Below are 21017 nucleotides of genomic sequence, written 5' to 3'. Positions count from 1 at the left end.
CCTATACCAGGCGGTGTCAGGGGAAGGCCCTAAAAATTGCCAACCTAGTCAGACTGTTCTCTCTGCTACCGCACGACAAGCGGTACCGGAGCGCAAAGTCTAGGTCCAAGAGGCTTCTTAACAGCTTCTACCCCCAAGCCATAAGACTCCTGAACATCTAATCAAATGGCTACCCAGACCTTTTACTTTGCTTTGCTTCCCCCTGCCCCCTGTTTTTGGTGTCGCTTCTGGTGGTTTGCTGACGTCAACGTTGTGAACAGAGTGCCCCATGGTGGTGGGGTTATGGTGTGGCCAGGCATAAGCTACGGACAACAAACGATTACATTTTATCTATGGCAATTTGAACGCAGAGATATCGTGACGAGATTCTGAGGCCCACTGTCATGTAAATCAGCCGCCACCATCGCCTCATGTTTCAGCATGATAATACATGGCCCCATGTCACAATTCCTGGAAGCTGAAAATGTTCCAGTTCTTACATGGCCTGCATACTCACCAGACATGTCACCCAATTGAGCAGGCTTGGGATGATCTGGATCAACATGTACGACAGTATGTTTCAGTTACTGCAAATATCCAGCAACTTCACACAGCCATTGAAGAGGAGTGGGACAACATTCCACAATCAACAGCCTGATCAACTCTATGTGAAGGAGATGTGTCATGAAGCAAATTGTGGTCACACCAGATACTGACTGGTTTTCTGATCCAAGCCCCTACCTTTTATTTAAGTTATCTGTATTCCAAGTCATGTGAAATCCATAGATTAGGGCCTAATGAATTTATTTAAATTTACTGATTTCCGTTTATGAACTGTAACTAAGTAAAATCTTTGAAATTGTTGCATGTTGCATTTATATTTTTATTCCTTGTATAAATCACATTAGGGAGATGGATAATTGGTTAAATCACACTTGTCAAAAAACTTCACATTAAATATTTGTCAGAAGTGTTTAGTATGGAATTGAGCATATACTGGTAATCAATGTGTTGGGAGTTCAAGTATTGGGAGAGATAGGGGTTCAGGGTAGGTAGCTGGGAGTGTTTAGGAGAAGGCAGACGTGTGACCCCTGCGGATTCTGCCAAGCAGCAGAGGGAAGTCCTCGGGCAGGAGAGCGTGCTCTCTGCAGGTGGGACAGGTGCTCTGCTCCTTCAGCCATGACTTAATACACTAGAGAAAGAGACAGAGCGAAGGGAAGATGAAAAGACGTGATATAAATTGAGACTGACCAAAACAATCCTGAGTGCAAAGAACAGGAATTCCCAATTCTGGTGTTCTGCTAGGCCTAAATAACCACAGGGCCACAGATAAAAGCACTGGGCAAACTCAGCTGCAGAGTACTTATCGGTGTGATGAAGGTGGCCTTACCTCTCTGTGGAAGCTGTGTCTGCACTCCAACACACACAGGTCCTCCTGGGACATGTCTTCATGGCAGATGATACAGGGATCCTCCATATTCAGCTGTACAAGACACACACCAGAATCAATTTAAAAAAGATAAGTCATTAATGTCACATGCATAAATTGAGTGAAATTACTATTGCAAGCTGTAAACCTAATAATGCAGTAATCAATATCAATGTAGTACTAAAAATAATAAAACATCGAACAAAAACAAAAAAATAAGAACACGAGAAGCAAGCAAGCTATATACAGGGTCAGTTCCAACACCATATTTACAATGTGCAGGGATACTGGAGTGATAAAGGTAGATATGTACAGGGGTAAGGTGACTAGGCATCAGGATATGATAAAGTAGCAGCAGCGTATATGATGATTGCATGTGTAAATGGACTGTGTGTTGGAGTGCCAGTGTGTGTGAGTATGTCAAGTTCTGTGAGTGAACAGAGGGCAAAAATAAGAACAAGGTCAACTAAGCTGTTCGAATACCCATACTGTATACTACATACTTAATGAGTATATACACTACATGCTATTAGCTCATTTTAGTAAACTAACGGTATCCTTTCAGTTGAGCCTACCTGTCTACCAGAAGTTGATGCTGTTGCTATGCAACCTCTTGCTAGCTTGTTAGCATAACATATCACTAGCTAGACATCATACGACTTTGGGTCTGTTCGTAAATTGTATCATCTTGAGTACCAGAGTGCACTCTGGGCGTTCGTAATTCAAAGCATTTTGCTCTTGGGTCGTTCATAGCGCACACCGGACGGTCTGGCCAAGGAGTAACATTGATCCGAGCGTTCAGACCCCACAACCGCAGATAAGCTAACTGGCTAACGTTGGCTAGCTTGCAAGCTACTTCCAGACAAATGAGAGAACACCTCCCTGGCCAATTTCCTCGCCCTTGCAGAGCGGAATAGGCTGTTTTCGTCGGTGACGGAGTTGCTAGCAACAATTTAATTACGCTTTGTTTGCAGACGTTTACTGACACCGGTTATATTCAACAGGCGTTGAGTTCGTAAATTTAATCACGAGAGTGCGCTGAAATCGGAGTAGATAGCCAGAGCGAATTAACAATATCTATTGAGAACGCACAACGACTATACCACTTACCTAACAATGACGTGAATAATCAAGTCAATAAACGTTGGGTAGTTAGATAGGATATACTGTAGTTAATATACTGGCAAGTCAGATGCATTAGTAGCCAACTAACGTTAACTAACATACCGGTACATAATGCTACAATGATATACTATGCGGTTCGTAAGGATAGCGTAGCTAACAAACTGACAGCCAACGTGTAACATATCTTAGTTTAAAAGTCATTTCTTTATTACATTGGTCGTTTTCTTAAAAATGTGACTTAATTAAAGCAATGAATTTGTATCCGCTCTCGGACTTCAGCTGCATATTTTCCGCCATATCCTTCAAAATCTGAAAATCACGCCCATTTTCTGAAGAATTGCATTATGAGCCCTAAAACTACAGAAGTGTAGAAGTGTCCACTGCTTGTATTCTTTGTATTTTGGCGAATTTAGTATGACATCCGGGAACTTTTAACATATTAACTATATCCATTCACAATGTACGTCAAATGGTACGATTAGTATGAGTATTCGAACATAGCTATATTCCGTGTAGCCATTTGTTAGCTATTTAGCAGTCATATGGCTTGGGGATAGAAGCTGTTCAAGAGCCTGTTGGTGTCAGACTTGATGCACCGGTAGTCTGGTACCTGAAAGCAGAGAGAACAGTCTATGTCTTGGGTGGCTGGAGTCTAACGATTTTCCGGGCCTTCCTTTCACAACGCCTGATAGAGGTCCTGGGGCCGGATTCACAAAACATTACTTACCAAAAAACGTAAGAAGTTTATAAGATAGTTCGTAAATGCAATTCCTCAAAATGTTATTAGGAACTTCGTAAATATCTTATTATGTGGCATTGACATTAGTGACGTGCTTGAAACCAATAAATAAGCCTGTGACAGGGATGATCGGATTTGGTTATTTTTCACATAATAGCCATCAGACTAGCTATATCAAAATCAAAAATGGATAACCAAGAAAAGAGATGGAAGTCATGGTGGAGGAAATAGCAGCCAGGAAAAGGTTGCTGTTGGGGAGACTTGATAACTGCGGGGTCACTGCAGAGACCAAAAAGAAAGGATGGGCGAGAGTGGCCGAGTCCGTCTCTGCCGTCGGGGGTATGGCAAGGGACAGTGATGCCGTAAAAAAGAAGTGGTCGGCTAAGAACGGAGCTGAGAGACCATTCATGTGGACCAGCTGGAGGAGAAGGTGTTTTCCATCATAGAGATGGTGGTAGAGGGATTGCGCGACCGGTAAGTTAGTTAGCTAGCTAACATGTAAAGACATTATAGCCAAAATAGCTAACGACATTAACTAAGTTAGCGCTATCTCGTCAATATGCAAAGAACTTGGCTAACTAACACTTCTAGAATATTGTAATATATTGTTAATTACTAGCTAGCTAGATAATGTGTGTTTAATTTGTATTCTTGCTGTATTTAAATATCCGGTAGCCAACTGTGTCTGTGGCGCAAGAAAGCGTTTATGGTTACAAAAGTATCCATTCTTCACAAGACAAGGGTTTAGTTGTCCTAAAGTTAAGTACATTTCCAAGAAGAAATCCTAAGTATTATTTCAAGAATCCCATTTAACTCTTTTCTTAGGAAGAAACTTAAGAAAAACGTAGAAGTTGTCCCGCTAGCGGGACCCCAATCCTTAAGAAGTTTTAAGGTTTTGTGAATCCGGCCCCTGGATGGTAGGGGGCTCAGCCTCAGTGTCCGCACCACCATCTGAAGCGCCATGCGATCGAGGGCGGTTCGGTTGCCATACCAAGTAGTGATGCAGCCAGTCAAGATGTTGTCAATGGTGCAGTTGTAGAACTTCTTGAGGATTTGAGGGCCCATGCAAAAACTTTTCAGCCTCATGAGGGGTAAGAACCACTGTCGTGCATTCAAGACTGAGTGTCTGGACCATTTTAAGTCCTCAGTGATTTGGACACGCTAGTGGTGATTAGGGCTGTGGCGGTCATGAAAATTGTCAGCAGGTGATTGTCAAGCAAATAACTGCCTTTCTCCCGGTAATTAATCGTTAATTAACAAATACGTTTAGCATCTCTTGGCCTACAAGCCACTGATGCTGACCTTTTTAAAATGTAGATGTTCCAAAGTCTAATAAATCCAGGTCTAAAGAAGCATGATATGAAGAAAATGTAGTCCATTTCAGAAGAACAGAATAGCGCACTGAGTTGTCCTTATGTTAGGCCCTGATCTGGCTATGCCGTATGGCTGTGAGCTACACTAGTTCATTTAGCAAACAAGATATACTTAGAATTATGTGGCATTATTTTATAGTATGAAGAATACAACTGAACATAGCTGAATAAACTAAAGGATATTTTCTCCAAACGATTTCTGAGGGAGTGTGCACATGCGTGCATTAATACATTCTAAGGCTGCACGACGCGACTAAAGATGATTTGAAAAAAAGTTACCTTAAAAAGGCATGAGCTCCACTTCGTTTCTTGCGCAGGCTGCACACCCTTCATCAGTCTCTCATTCACAATTTGACAAGCACTTCATAATATTCTCACCAGGCCTTGAATTTCCCTCTGGCATCCCCTTGTGTGGCCATAATGCCCCCTTAAATCCATGCCTTGTGGCCATTGTGCCCTTGGGCTGAATAGAATAATTCCCTTCTCCCGGCTGCCAATCACCATGCTCTGAAGCACCTCTCACTCACATGGCTCTCTCAGATATCTCAATTCTTATTAGCCATAGCCAGTCACGTGATCGGGTACTTCTCACAGGCATCTCAGCTACAAATTAGGCTACAAATGAAGATAGACACATCAGGGACAACTTCACAACCTTATCGAATTCCCAGGTACATATTGAAGAACTCCACACATTTACTTTGATCAGCCACCAAGATGAGTAGGCCTAACAAACAGCAAAAGCACTAGCCTATGTCAATCTATCCCCCATAGTAAAAAAGATTACCTATTCTATTGGTCAACTTGTCTTGTGCGAGACAAATATTCCAAAACATACTCTGGGAACAGTTGTGGGATGTGATAGATCCTAAATTAATACAACAACTCACATCGGAAAAAAAACTTTTAAAAAGCAATGTGGCTGATGCAACATATACCATTTAGCTTAACATTTTTGAATTAGGCTATTTCTTCACTTCTAAGCGCAGCAATGCGCACACCACAGTACGCTATAAGCGTGAATGCGCCAAAATGCAATCAATTAGCAGGAGAACACTGTTCTCAAAAGTGACCGCAAATGCAATTATGCATGCAATAAATTTTTATGGTGAAAATGATCTTACCCAAACTTGAAACTCACGCACCACCTATGTATATCAGTTAGGCTCTACAGTCGTGGCCAAATGTTTTGAGAACGACACAAATATTAATTTTTAAAGTCTGCTGCCTCAGTTTGTATGATGGTAATTTGCATATACTCCAGAATGTTATGAAGAATGACCAGATGAATTGCAATTCATATGGTCAAAGTCCCTCTTTGACATGCAAATGAACTGAATCCCCAAAAAACATTTCCACTGCATTTCAGCCCTGCCACAAAAGGACCAGCTGACATCATGTCAGTGATTCTCTCATTAACACAGGTGTGAGTGTTGACGAGGACAAGGCTGGAGATCACTCTGTCATGCTGATTGAGTTTGAATAACAGACTGGAAGCTTCAAAAGGAGGTTGGTGCATGGAATCATTGTTCTTCCTCTGTCAAACATGGTTACCTGCAAACGCGTGCCGTCATCCTTGCTTTGCACAAAAAGGGCTTCACAGGCAAGGATATTGCTGCCAGTAAGATTGCACCTAAATCAACCATTTATCATCTCATCAAGAACTTCAAGGAGAGCGGTTAAATTGTTGTGAAGGAGGCTTCAGGTCACCCAAGAAAGTCCAGCAAGCGCCAGGACCGTCTCCTAAAGTTGACTCAGCTGCGGGATCGGGGCACCACCAGTACAGAGCTTGCTCAGGAATGGCAGCAGGCAGATGTGAGTGCATCTGCACGCACAGAGGCGAAGACTTTGAAGATGGCCTGGTGTCAAGAAGGGCAGCAAAGAAGCCACTTCTCTCCAGGAAAAACATCAGGGACAGACTGATATTCTGCAAAAGGTACAGGGATTGGACTGCTGAGGACTGGGGTAAAGTCATTTTCTCTGATGAATCCCCTTTCTGATTGTTTGGGGCATCCGGAATAAAGCTTGTCCGGAGAAGACAAGGTGAGCGCTACCATCAGTCCTGTGTCATGCCAACAGTAAAGCATCCTGAGACCATTCATGTGTGGGGTTGCTTCTCAGCCAAGGGAGTGGGCTCACTCACAATTTTGCCTAAGAACACAGCCATGAATAAAGAATGGTACCAACACATCCACTGAGAGCAACTTCTCCCAACCATCGAGGAACAGTTTGGTGACGAACAATGCCTTTTCCAGCATGATGGAGCACCTTCCAATAAGGCAAAAGTGATAACTAAGTGGCTCGGGGAACAAAACATCAATATTTTGGGTTCATGGCCAGGAAACTCCCCAGACCTTAATCCCATTGAGAACTTGTGATCAATCCTCAAGAGGCGGGTGGACAAACAAAAACCCACAAATTCTGACAAACTCTAAGCATTGATTATGCAAGAAGGGGCTGCCATCAGTCAGGATGTGGCCCAGAAGTTAATGTACAGCATGCCAGGGCGGATTGCAGAGGTCTTGAAAAAGCATCAACTTCATGTAATTGTCAATAAAAGCCTTTGACACTTACGAAATGCTTGTAATTATACTTCAGTATTCCATAGTAACATCTGACAAAAATATCTAAAGACACTGAAGCAGCAAACTTTGTGGAAATTAATATGTGTCATTCTCAACTTTTGGCCACGACTGTACGCTTGTTGTAAAGCGAATTAATGTGCTTAATTTTAATAAGTTATTTGGCCACTTTAGTTTAATAAGTTATTTGGCCACAAACCTTATCAAAATATATAGACCTATGGGCTAGACTACATGAGGTGTGCGTCTGATTTGAATTTTTTGGGGGGGGAAAGCATGCACCGTTTCTTGCCTTACTGCACACGCTGGGCATCATTCACAAGTGATATTATTGTCAACCATTAGACCATTCTTAACCTGGTCTTTAAAATGTGTGAAAATAGTTTTGATTTCGAATGGACCATTATCATGCTCCTGTCTCAGAACAGGGAGGGGCAGGGTGAAAAAAATACATCTTCTATACACTTAAACAGCGAATGGAGAATGTTTTCCCCATGGTTCATTTTCATGCCAGCCAGGTAGGCTATACTCTTGTTGTAAAGCAAAGCACTGTGCTTAATATTAGGAAAGTTGAGAAATAAACATAGTAGGCCTAGCTTACAGAAAGCTGATGGTCTCTATTAAAAAAAGAGGATCCCATAAACTGTTTGACGCTATTGCATAGCCTATAGAAATGTTGCTCAACATTAGCTCATGGGCTCTCAAAGTGTTTGATTTGCGTTGACATTTGCATTGATGTCAGAGTGATTAGAGGGACAATAGAGTACTGAGTACCAGGCTGTTAGCAAGTTGAGGCTATTAATGACCATCAGCAGCATCAGAGTGCAGTTTTGGAGAAGCCAAGTAATCGTGACTAAACAGTATTGTGGAATAAACTGTAGTCATGACTCGTGACCACCGGTGTGGCATTAATACGGCCAATGTAACAGCCCTCTGTGGGCCGTCTTGGATGATAAAGTCTCAGACAAAATTATGCAGAGAAAAGAGCAGTACCCCCCCTCCATTTCCTGTAGTCCACGATCAGCTCCTTGGTCTTACGGACGTTGAGGAAGGAGGTTGTTGTCCTGGCACCATACTGCCAGGTCACTGACCTCCTTCCTGTGTGCAGTCTCATCATAGGCGGTGATCAGGCCTACCACCGTCGTGTCGTAAGCAAACTTCATGATTGTACTTGAGTCGTGCGTGGCTGAACAGGGAGTTCTGGAATACCTTTCAGCCCCGCGAGTGTTGACCTGATTAAAGACCTTATTTTGGCATCAGAGCAAGATCACCCAGTCCTCTGGGTCAGTGGGGGCCGTCATGCACAGTGTTCTTGTCAAAGCGAGCATAAAATGCATTGACTTCATCTTGTAGAGAGGAATCTTTGGGCAGATCACGGTTGTCGTCCTTTGTAATCCGTAATGGACGGTAGCCCCCGCCACATGCGGCAGGTGTTGGAGCCTGTGTAATAGGATTCCACCTTATTCCTATATTGTCCTTTTGCTCGTTTGATGACGACTCTGGAGGGCATAGTCGGACTTCTTGTACTTGTTCAGGTCTTCAGCAGTAGCCTCAGGGTTGTCTGTGATAGAACTGTGTGCGGTAGCCCTGTCCTTTAGCGCCAACCCCCAAAAATTCCCGGAAACAAGATAAGCATACTCCGGGTGCAAGTTTTCCTGCTTGTTTATAGCCTCGTACAGTTTAGTGCCAGCTTGTTATTTTTCTTGTCCAGAGGTGGAACGTATACAGTCACGATAACAGCTGAAAACTCCCTCGGGGAGGTAGAAGGGTCGCCATTTGACCATCAGGTATGCCAAGACAGGTCAACAATGGGTCAAGCCCTCCACTGCGCTCGAGTCAGCACACTGTTGTTGTTGACGAGGCAACCTCCCCCCCCTCTATTTCCCTGACTCCACTGTCCTGTCGGTGAATGGAGAATCCATCGAGTTGGATAGCCATTGGGGGTATCTTGTCCGAAAGCAATGTTTCAGAAAAGCTGAGAATATTGCAGTTACGAGAGTCCCGTTGGTAACAAATCTACACCCAGCAGTCATCCATCTTATCATCAAGTGACTGTACATCGCCAGGACCCCCCCCTTGCCTCCAATGCCGGCATCTCCTCTTGGTTCGCCCGAAAATTGGGTCAGAACTACAGAAAGAGCCCAGGGCAGATGAGTTGAATCCGGAATTGAGGTAAGAAACTGCCGATCTGATGTTCAAAAGTTCTTGTCGGTTATAAGAAATGATAGTGGATACATTGTAAAAATAAACACAGTTGGGTTGGAGCTCGCAAAAAAAAAGGCAATACAGTTCGGCACCATCTTGTGTTCGCAAAGTCCTTGTAGTACACAACCCTACCATTTATACACTATTTAGGCTTCAACCTCTTCTGTGTCTGTACATCCAGCTTGTCTGACCAGAAGAGTTGAACCCTACTGTGAGTGAGTCAGTCAGTGTGAAGAGAAAGCTGAACTTACCGCCTTGGACTGGGAGTGTCTGTGGGCACCCACTCTCTTCCAGACGTGGGCAGGGGGAGGGGTTCCAGTAGAGCAGACTGAGGCTGGAGAGTCGGAATGTGAAGGGGTCCCATACGGCTGGGCCCCGGGGTCACCTTCACCCGCACTGCTCAGCTGCTCCTGGACACGCACATACACACGTTACTCATACGGAAACCAACAGTTGTGGGTATTCTCTAACCTAGGAGTGAATGTGAAACCGAGGACGTGACACATTTTCAAATTGAGGCTTCCATTGCAAAATACTTGAATTGACATCCCTTGTAGTTCTACATCTTATAAATAGTATCCCTGACAGGAGGGGACACAGAACTAGAGCAAGTATGAAGACATTTACTGAAAGGTGTAGTATGGTTCTAGTCCTTAGTGCAGGTTACTTTGGGGCTCTTACCCTGGTGTTGTCCTGGTGGTCCAGGATGTGCTGGGCCACTCGGTTGATAACCTCCTCATAGGACAGGGAGGTCAGGCAGCCTCCGTTGGCTGTGCGCATCTCCCCAGTGAACTTGTACAGCACGAGCCTGAAACGATAAACCAGTATTGAATACTAGAGCACTCGTACACCCATCATACGGTCTTTGCCATTTGTGTGCAAGCGTTACCTGCTATAGTGAGGGAACATGACGCTGAGGCGGTCCATGATTCTCTCGCACACATTGTTGGGCTGTGGGGCCTGTGGCCCGGGAGCCTGGTTCTGCTGGGGAGGCCTTGTGAAATGGCCGCTAGGATCATTAGCACTGCCGGGGGACAGTACAACACTCTGAGCCATGGCTGAGGCTGGAGGGGCACTGGGCATCCCCGGGTGGCCTCTCATGTGCAGCAGGTGGCGAGGGAGCTGCTGGTGAGCCTGGGGTGGGAACAGCATCTGAGAGCGAGGGGGAACCAGTTAGTAAGACAGCTTGACAGAAGATGAGATTACGACAGAAATGTTCTGAACCACATTGACAAACTGACCAGGGGCAGATGTATAGCTTGCGGAGATGGAGCTTTGTGTACATATACACTGCTCAAAAAAATAAAGGGAACACTAAAATAACACATCCTAGATCTGAATGAATGAAATATTCTTATATTAAATACTTTTTTCTTTACATAGTTGAATGTGCTGACAACAAAATCACACAAAAATTATCAATGGAAATCAAATTTATCAACCCATGGAGGTCTGGATTTGGAGTCACACTCAAAATTAAAGTGGAAAACCACACTACAGGCTGATCCAACTTTGATGTAATGTCCTTAAAACAAGTAAAATGAGGCTCAGTAGTGTGTGTGGCCTCCACGTGCCTGTATGACCTCCCTACAACGCCTGGGCATGCTCCTGATGAGGTGGCGGATGGTCTCCTGAGGGATCTCCTCCCAGACCTGGACTAAAGCATCCGCCAACTCGTGGACAGTCTGTGGTGCAACGTGGCGTTGGTGGATGGAGCGAGACATGATGTCCCAGATGTGCTCAATTGGATTCAGGTCTGGGGAACGGGCGGGCCAGTCCATAGCATCAATGCCTTCCTCTTGCAGGAACTGCTGACACACTCCAGCCACATGAGGTCTAGCATTGTCTTGCATTAGGAGGAACCCAGGGCCAACCGCACCAGCATATGGTCTCACAAGGGGTCTGAGGATCTCATCTCGGTACCTAATGGCAGTCAGGCTACCTCTGGCGAGCACATGGAGGGCTGTGCGGCCCCCCAAAGAAATGCCACCCCACACCATGACTGACCCACCGCCAAACCGGTCATGCTGGAGGATGTTGCAGGCAGCAGAGCGTTCTCCACGGCGTCTCCAGACTCTGTCACGTCTGTCACATGTGCTCAGTGTGAACCTGCTTTCATCTGTGAAGAGCACAGGGCGCCAGTGGCGAATTTGCCAATCTTGGTGTTCTCTGGCAAATGCCAAACGTCCTGCACGGTGTTGGGCTGTAAGCACAACCCCCACCTGTGGACGTCGGGCCCTCATACCACCCTCATGGAGTCTGTTTCTGACCGTTTGAGCAGACACATGCACATTTGTGGCCTGCTGGAGGTCATTTTGCAGGGCTCTGGCAGTGCACCTCCTTGCACAAAGGCGGAGGTAGCGGTCCTGCTGCTGGGTTGTTGCCCTCCTACGGCCTCCTCCACGTCTCCTGATGTACTGGCCTGTCTCCTGGTAGCGCCTCCATGCTCTGGACACTACGCTGACAGACACAGCAAACCTTCTTGCCACAGCTCGCATTGATGTGCCATCCTGGATGAGCTGCACTACCTGAGCCACTTGTGTGGGTTGTAGACTCCGTCTCATGCTACCACTAGAGTGAAAGCACCGCCAGCATTCAAAAGTGACAAAAACATCAGCCAGGAAGCATAGGAACTGAGAAGTGGTCTGTGGTCACCACCTGCAGAACCACTCCTTTATTGGGGGTGTCTTGCTAATCGCCTATAATTTACACCTGTTGTCTATTCCATTTGCACAACAGCATGTGAAATTTATTGTCAATCAGTGTTGCTTCCTAAGTGGACAGTTTGATTTCACAGAAGTGTAATTGACTTGGAGTTACATTGGGTTGTTTAAGTGTTCCCTTTATTTTTTTGAGCAGTGTAGAAACTGTGTGTGTACATATTATACACACTGAACAAAAATATAAACGGAACATGTACAGTGTTAGTCCCATGTTTCATGAGCTGAAATAACATTTTGGCCACAAATTTGTTTTACATCCCTGTTTGTGAGCATTTCTTCTTTGACAAGATAATCCTTCTGACAGGCGTGGCATATCAAGAAGCTAATTAAAACGGCATGATCATTACACAGGTGCATCTTGTGCTGGGGACAAAAGGCCACTAAAATGTGCAGTTGTCACAACACAATGCCATAGATGTCTCAAGTTGAGGGAGCATGCAATTGGCATGCTGACTGCAGGAATGTCCACCAGAGCTGTTGCCAGATAATTTAATGTTAATTTCTCTACCATAAGCCGCCTCTTGTTTTAGAGAATTTGGCAGTACATCTAACTGGCCACACAAACGCAGACCACATGTATGGCATTGTGTGGGCGAGCGGTTTGCTGACGTCAACATTGTGAACAGTGCCCCATGGTGGCGGTGGGGTTATATATGGGCAGGCATAAGCTACAGACAACAAACACAATTGGATTTTATCAATGGCAATTTGAATGCACAGAAATACTGGGACGAGATCCCGAGGCTGATTTTTTGTAAGGTATTTTGGACCAACAGATGCATATCTGTATTCCCAGTCATGTGAAATCCATAGATAAGGCCTAATGAATTTATTTAAATTGACTGATTTCCTCATATGAACTCAGTAAAATCTTTAAAATATTAGCATTTTGCATTTATATTTTTGTTCAGTATAGATACTGAAGGTTTGCGCTGTTCCTAGCTATCTGCTCTGGCCCCAGGGGCCCTCTGATAGGAAAGCGGAGCCCCAGCACCTGTCTTGTCTGCTGTGTGAAGCCTGCGCTGTATCTCATGCCTGGCTCCACTAGGGGAACGCCCAGGCCGATGAAGGGGACAGAGGGGAGGACTGTGTAGGCGACAGGGGCAGGCCGGGGTATGGGAGACGGAGGGGGACCAGAGACGGGGTTGGGTCTACCTCTGGGACTGAGTGGATCTCAGAGAAGCAAAGGGGTTACACAGGCCTCATTCATCTGACAAACCGCTTCAAGGTCTATGCTGGGAATATCCAACGACCGTATTTATGGTCAAAATAGCGCTTTTACTAAACCCCAAGACATAAGCTAACTAACGTGCTGCTTTTGTCAGAATGGACAACAAAATAAAGACATCAGCAAATCTAAACCTTTGCTAAACTTAAAGTAGGCCTGGTTGTGCTGCATCTTACCGGTACAGGTGGGGGCCGGGGGGGGCTGGGTACAGTTACTGGGGGCAGAGTGCACAGCCTGGCCCCCCTCTTCACCTGCTTCTTATGATCCTGGTACTGCAGCTGTGGAGTACAACAAAACTGTCACACACATAAGCCTGTTCTATTCCAAGGTTTTTTGTAATAGTCACTAATGGAAATTGCAGCCAAATAGTTTAATCGTGTTAGTTTTTATGATTTACCTCAGTTGCACAGACTTTCTCCTCCGCTTCTTGAACACATGCTCCCCAGGCATCTGTGGCTGACTGCAGAATTTGGGTAGGTAATCTGAAGGGGGGGTGAAAGAGGCTGTGAAACTGACCTTGAACCAACAGGCACTTCGTCTCTACTGAAGTGTACTGCTAAGAAACTTTTAAACTGGTTCTGGAGACAACATACAACTGTGTGTACGGGGCCTCAGTCTACCCTATGGTTAATGTAACCAACACCTACCTGGGTGCCACTTCCTTGAGTTTGGCAAGGATGGCCCTGGCTTCCGACAGAGACCTGTAGAGGCAGCGCAGGCCAGTGCCACGCCGGTTCTCTAATATAGACAGCTAGGGGAAATTAAGTCAAATCGGTTAGAAAAGAATGTTACAGCTCTGATACGAGAAACTCACTCTTACTTCCCACGCTAACAAACACTTCTGCCTAAGAATTGAGGACCATGCAGGTATCTCTACATACAACCCACACACAGAGACATACCTCTGCTCCCTCAGACCTCCTGGTTGCCTTGGCACACAGGTCTCTGCACCTCTTAATCTCATCCTCAAGGCTCATCTTCTCAACAGCTGATTGGTTACTGTGGGAAGGAATCACTGCACATTTAGCACATCAGCAGCACAACTCAGAAGAGTTGGAGGCATGTTAACCTAAATGCCACTCATTAGGACGGATGTGAAATCACTGCACATGTTTAGAAACATGTCACAACTTACCTCAGTTCCAGGACATTATTCAGGTGAGTCTCATAGTCCTTGTTCTTCTCACGGATGCTCTTAGAAATGCTGTGGATGGTGAAAACAAAATGTTCCAAAAAATTTACATCTATCAATGACTCCAATGTCAATCATGTTACATGTCCCTTTGATGTTCACCCATTTGAATATTCACAGGGCAGGGGTAGACTGCCTTGGTCATACCTCTCCTGTGACTCTGCCAGCTCCTTTATCTTCGTCTTTAAGGTATTCACTGTCTCCTGGTTCTCTTTCTTCTCCCGTTGGTCTTTCTTGACCTCCTCCTCCAGCTTCTGCTGGAACAGGTCCAGCTCTTTATGGCTGATCTGGAACACAAAACACACCATCAGTCACCACACAAAGCATCATAGAGGAGCTCATCTGCCCACACTAAAACAGCACATTGTTTCAACTGTCCTCTTCCAGACAGAAGTAGGGTGAAGTGTTGCCCATAGACACTGATCTTGGGTCAGTTTTGCATTTCCCCACTAATAGTTAAGGTTAGGATTGGGGAAGCTGATCCTAGATCTGTACTTAGGGAAACTTCACACCGGAGCCTTTCAGACACCAGTATGAGTACGGAGTTATTTTAGTGCCAGCAGAAATAGTTTTTGAATTTCTATTAGGATATTGATTTTAAATTTGTTTTATTTTTAATACAAAATTGAATCATTGAATTAATAAATTGAACTTGTATTTCATGATTTGAAATTGACTAATGAATATTGCATTCAATTGTAATAAAATAAATGTTATTGAATATTCAAGTTAACTATTTATACATTCAGTTTTAATATGGTAGATATTGCATTCATTTCATATCAAGTTTTTAAAGTTTCATATACACATAAGTATGACGACACCCCTTAAAATTAGTGGAACTGGTTATTTCAGCCACACCCGTTTCTGACCGGTGTATAAAATCGAGCACACAGCCATGCAATCTCTATAGACAAACATCGGTAGTAGAATGGCGTTACTGAAGCGCTCCGTGACTTTCAGCGTGGCATCGTCATAGGATGCCACCTTTCCAACAAGTCAGTTCGTCAAATTTCTGCCCTGCTAGAGCTGCCCTGGTCAACTGTAAGTGCTGTTATTGTGGAAAAGTCTAGGAACAACAACGACTCCGCCGCGAAGTGGTAGGCCACACAAGTTCACAGAACGGGACTGCCGAGTGCTGTAGCGCGTGGCTGAATTGAAGCAAATAACATTTTATTTGTCACTTGCGCCAAATACAACAGTAGACCTTACTGTGAAATGCTTACTTACGAGCCCTTAATTAACCATGTGCGGGGGTACAGGTTAGTCGAGGTAATGTGTACATGTAGGTAGGGGTAAAGTGACTATGCATAGATAATAAACAGCAAGTGGCAGCAGTGTAAAAACGGTGGGGGGGGGGTCAGTGTAAGTTGTCCGGGTGGCCATTTGATTAATTGTTCAGCAGTCTTATGGCTTGGGGGTAGAAGCTGTTAAGGAGCCTTTGGACCGAGCCTTTAGACCAAGAATTGGCGCTCCGGTACCGCTTGCCATGCGGTAGCAGAGAGAACAGTCTATGACTTGGGTGACTGAAGTTGACAATTTTTTGGGCCTTCCTCTGACACCTAGTATATTGAAAGTTGGAACATTGCTGCAAGTCCACACAGCAATGTTCCAACAACTAGTGAAGAGCCTTTCCAAAAGAGTGGAGGCTGTTATAGCAGCAAAGGAATGAGATGGACGAGCAGGTGTCCACATACTTTTGGTCATGTAGTGTATTAGAGGTTGGACGATTTCAAGTTATAACAAATTGGTCATCGGCCTACATTGCAATCCATGAGGAAACTGCGTGGCAGGCTGACCACCTGTTACGCGAGTGCAGCGTGAAAAGGACCTTGTGGCTGCAAGGAGCCAAGGTAAGTTGCTAGGTAGCATTAAACTTATCTTATAAAAAATAATCAATCTTCACAATCACTAGTTAACTACACATGGTTGATGATATTACTAAGTTAACTAGCTTGTCGTGCGTTGCATATAATCAATGCGGTGCCTGTTAATTAATCATCGAATCACAGCCTACTTCAACTTGGCCAAACGGGTGATGATTTAACAAAAGCACATAGCTGAAAAAAAGCACAATCTTTGCATAAATGTACCTAACCATAAATGACTTTCTTAAAATCAGAAGTATATTTTTTTTTAAACATGCATATTTAGTTAAGAAATTCATGTTAGCAGGCAATATTAACTAGGGAAATTGTGTCACCTTGCGTTCATTGCAAGCAGAGTCAGGGTATATGCAATAGTTTGGGCCGCCTGGCTCGTTGCGAACTGTGAACTAATTTGCCAGAATTTTACATAATTATGGTTGTGCAATGTAACAGCAATATATTTCGACTTAGGGTTTCCACCCGTTCGATAAAATACAGAACGGTTCCGTATTTCACTGAAAGAATAAACGTTTTGTTTTACGAAATGATCGTTTCCGGATTTGACCATATTAAATGACCAAAGGCTCGTATTTCTGTGTTTATTATATTATAATTAAGTCTATGATTTGATATTTGATAGAGCAGTCAGTGGTGGTAGGCAGCAGCAGGCTCATAAGCATTCATTCAAACAGCACTTCACTGCGTTTGCCAGCAGCTCTTAGCAATGCTTGAAGCACAGCGCTGTTTATGACTCCAAGCCTACCAACTCCCGAGATTAGGCTGGCAATACTAAAGTGCCTATAAGAACATCCAATAGTCAAAGGTATATGAAATACAAAATGGTATAGGGAGAAATAGTCGACGCGTCATAATTCCTATAATAACTACAACCCAAAACTTCTTAACTGGGAATATTGAACCACCAGCTTTCATATGTTCTCATGTTCTGAGCAAGGAACTTAAACGTTAGCTTTTATTACATGGCACATATTGCACTTACTTTCTTCTCCAACACTGTTTTTGAATTATTTAAACCAAATTTAACATGTTTCATTATTTATTTGAGACTAAATCGATGTTATGTATTATATTAAGTAAAAATAAAAAAGTGGTCATTGTTCATTCAGTATTGTTGTAATTGTCATCACTACAAATATGTATATAAAAAAATATACTTAAAAAAAAAATTACGGACGATTAATCAGTATCGGTTTTTATTGGTCCTCCAATAAATCGGTATCGGTGTTGAAAAATCATAAAAACAGTCGACCTCTATAATGTGTACTCAACTTCTCTGATGCATTCAGATTCAGTTTTCAAATTAAGTTCTCTAAATTCAGATTCAAAACCAAGAGACAACATCTTGGTACTTTGCCAGCCAGGAAAGGTAGAGAAGAACAGATGGCATCAAATGCTCATTGTGGTAAACATAAACTTCTGGTGGTTTCTGAAGCCAATGTGGCATATTAAACGTATTTTCTTCCAATAAATTTGAACAGTTTTGGCTATGCGCTATTGTGACACCATTCCTGAAAGCTAAGCAAATAAAAAAAGTGTCATTTTTAAAAATGTTTTTGTCCCCATAAACATACAACGCAAGTTTACTTTCAATCCGTCGATCTGCATATTTCAAGACATGGCATATGAGGGTGCGGTGAAATACCCAATGAGGTGGACCATACTTTTCTCGCCAATGATTGAAAGAAACACTTATTTAAATGGAAATCAATTGATCCTCCATCACTACGACAGTGGATGAATCAAACGTATTACTTAAATATTGAAAAGGTGTGGCCTATGGAGAAAAATAGAACAGTGAAATTTGACGCCATATGGCAGAGTGCATATGTAAAGTTCTGTAAAGCACTGTAAAGTTCAACGCAATGAAAAAAAAAAATATTGTTTTTAAAAAAAGAATATGGTTGAAATGCTCTGTCATAGCCCTTGTAAGGTTAACCTTTCCACTCCCCATTTAATCTTGCTCTTGTGATTAACATGGTTCAAACCAGGTCTCTTGCATGTACAAGACTGTTAGCCCACTTAGCTAAAGCCTGTAGAGATAAGTTCAGGACGTTCATGTAAAGGACACGCACGCTGCTTGCTTAACGAGTACCACTTCCAATTGATTCAGCGCATATGGACACTCAAACACCCACATGCATTCTGTGGAAGAGGAACATTTAAATGTGTTATATTAAATTAGAACTCCCTTGTAACGCAGCCTGTGATCATCAAAGAGGGGAACAGAAAGCACATCCATGCTCCAGTCTCTTAGCTTTCAGGAATGGGGTCATAATAGCTTATAGTCATAGCGGTTCAAACGCTAGAGCTAAATTCATAGGAAGAAAATAAATTCAACATGCCACATTGGCTTCAGAAATGTCTGTTTACCACAGAGATGTGATTCCATCTGTTCTCCTCTACCTTTGCTGGTTGGCAAAGTACCAGGATGTTGTCTCTGGTTCTAAATTTAGATTACTGACTTTGAAAACTAAATATGAATGCATCTGAGAAGATGCATATGAAACATTTGAAATTAAAGCTTGTAAACTTGATACACAAGACAATGAATAAAATATCTACCATATTGAAACTGAATATATAAATATTTAACTTGAATATTCAATTACATTTAAATAGAATCTAACTGAATGCAATATTCATTCAATTCAGTTTCAAATCATGAAATACAAGTTCAATGACTCAATTTGTGTATTAAAACAAACAAAAATTAAACTCAATAAAAAATAAATAAAAAGTTTAATCAAAATACAATTTCTGCTGGCACTGAAATCACTCCAAATATGAAAGTACTCCTCCCTACCTGTATTAAGTGGTTGATTTTCTCTAGCTCTCCTTCCAGTGCAGAGATCTCCTTTAGGCGTCTTTGCTTCACAGTGTCGTAGTCCTGCTTTATTTGTTGGATCTGCTGCTCAAACTCTGCATTACTCTTCTCTTTCTTTGCCATGTCTCCCTGGAACGCGGAAACATGCATAATTTGAAAGGTCAATTTGATAGAGCACAATGTACTAGGTTCAAATGTATAGGCTTATAAGGAAAGGGAAAGGGGATACCTAGTCAGTTGCACAACAATGCATTGAACCAAAATGTGTCTTCTGCATTTAACCGAACCCCTCTGAATTAGGCTTATTAGGTAGGCTTATTAGCCTTAAGGCGTCCGCATGCTTCCCAGACAAAACAGTTTGGTAGTTTATGCTTATATAATGATTACATTTTGTGATGTTTGTTTGTTTTGGATTACAGCAAGTAATTTTTTGATTGCTTATCGGGCACAATTCTTTCTGGAGGCAAGACAAAGTTTGGAGCCGAAGTCTACGCCCTTCGTCGGTGATTGGTCAACAGGAGGGATTCGTCCATAAAGTCTTATCATTCAATGAGACCACTCATTTTCATGCATTTTTTTTTGCAGAAAAATACTGCACCAAACATTGTGCGACTAAGATCTCTTCGGCAAAAACTTCAAATTCCTGAGATTTTAGTTATAATAAAGGTAACTTATTAGAGCGTTGGGCCAGTAACCCAATGTCGCTGGTTCGTATCCCTGAGCCGACTAGGTGATAATTCTGTCCATGTGGTCTTGAGCAGGGCAATTAACCCTAATCGCTCCTGTAAGTCGCTCTGGATAAAAGCATCTGCTAAATGACTAAAATGTAGGTATTCAAAACTCACATTATTCCCTTCAAAAAGGATCACAAGGCTCTGTGTTAACAGCCACTTCACTCAAGGTGACACAAGTTGATACCTACAGAAAGAACAAAGACATCACATTGCCTGCGTTTACACAGGCTGCCGAATGCTGATATTTTTTCCACCAAATTGGTCTTTAATCAGTCACAGATCTTTTCACATCAGATCTTCTGAACAATTAGTGAAAAGAAAATCAGAATTGGGATACATGTCCAAACGCAGCCCCTTGGTCGTGATCATAGAAACGTTCAAATTGAGTGAGGGCAATTCCCCACCTGTACTTCTGCTGCAGTCTTTCCAGGTGCCTCAACTCCCTTTTCCTCTACATCTCTAATATAAAGGTCAAGATCCTCAAGGTTATCCAGATAATGGTTATCATACGACTTGTCCAATGGAGTTCCAATGGCTTGAAGATAGCCACAGAATTGAACTGTGTTAGGCTGCACAGGGATAATAGCAATAGGCTCATCATAATCCCTAGTTCCAGAATCTTGAGGGTTTGGAAGAAACGCCATAGCAGAAGGGTTTAGGGAGAGTCTGTTGGGGATATCCCCTATGAAGTACAGATCATCCATTCTGTGAGTGTTGGCATCCTGCAGTGACACAGCGTGTTTCATAAGGCCCAGGAGGTTGTCAGTCATGACGAAGCGCAGCGATTCGAGGAGGAAAGGCTTCAGGCCGCCTGCCTCCTGGATCTTCTGCTGGGCGTCGGGAGGGAAGTTGTCCAGCTCGCCCACCAGCTGGGGGTCCTGGGCCTTCAGGGGACCGTACTCCTCCAGGATCTGGGCAAAGTAGCTGGGAGGAAAGATGCAGACATGCAGGTTAGAGGAGCCAGAGGCCATACACACCAGGACAAATATGGATCA

At 43.4% G+C, this 21017-nt stretch overlaps 1 protein-coding gene across 2 annotated transcripts in view; it reads right to left on the bottom strand.

The window, feature by feature from the left end:
- Positions 1-844: 844 nt before the first annotated feature.
- The window catches only part of LOC120056998 (E3 ubiquitin-protein ligase TTC3-like), a 54829-nt gene continuing 34656 nt past the window's right edge, over positions 845-21017 (bottom strand). The window contains exons 32-44 of one of the 2 annotated variants that reach the window (XM_039005331.1): positions 20427-20946; positions 19268-19417; positions 14723-14862; positions 14519-14587; positions 14286-14382; positions 14031-14134; positions 13781-13865; positions 13560-13661; positions 10322-10584; positions 10114-10240; positions 9684-9842; positions 1370-1462; positions 845-1171 (exon numbers count right to left, since the gene is read on the bottom strand). In XM_039005331.1, the coding sequence (XP_038861259.1) occupies positions 1046-1171; positions 1370-1462; positions 9684-9842; positions 10114-10240; positions 10322-10584; positions 13560-13661; positions 13781-13865; positions 14031-14134; positions 14286-14382; positions 14519-14587; positions 14723-14862; positions 19268-19417; positions 20427-20946 (2035 nt within the window). In that variant the 3' untranslated portion in view covers positions 845-1045. Of the gene's footprint in view, positions 1172-1369; positions 1463-9683; positions 9843-10113; positions 10241-10321; positions 10585-13559; positions 13680-13780; positions 13866-14030; positions 14135-14285; positions 14383-14518; positions 14588-14722; positions 14863-19267; positions 19418-20426; positions 20947-21017 lie in introns of both variants that reach the window. The other variant, XM_039005332.1, reaches the window with a different exon arrangement.

The sequence above is a fragment of the Salvelinus namaycush genome, chromosome 12 (genome assembly GCF_016432855.1).
Source record: "Salvelinus namaycush isolate Seneca chromosome 12, SaNama_1.0, whole genome shotgun sequence".
Classification (NCBI taxonomy): domain Eukaryota; kingdom Metazoa; phylum Chordata; class Actinopteri; order Salmoniformes; family Salmonidae; genus Salvelinus; species Salvelinus namaycush.
Note: the sequence above shows the minus strand (reverse complement) of the source record. Positions and strands in the feature narration are given on the sequence as shown.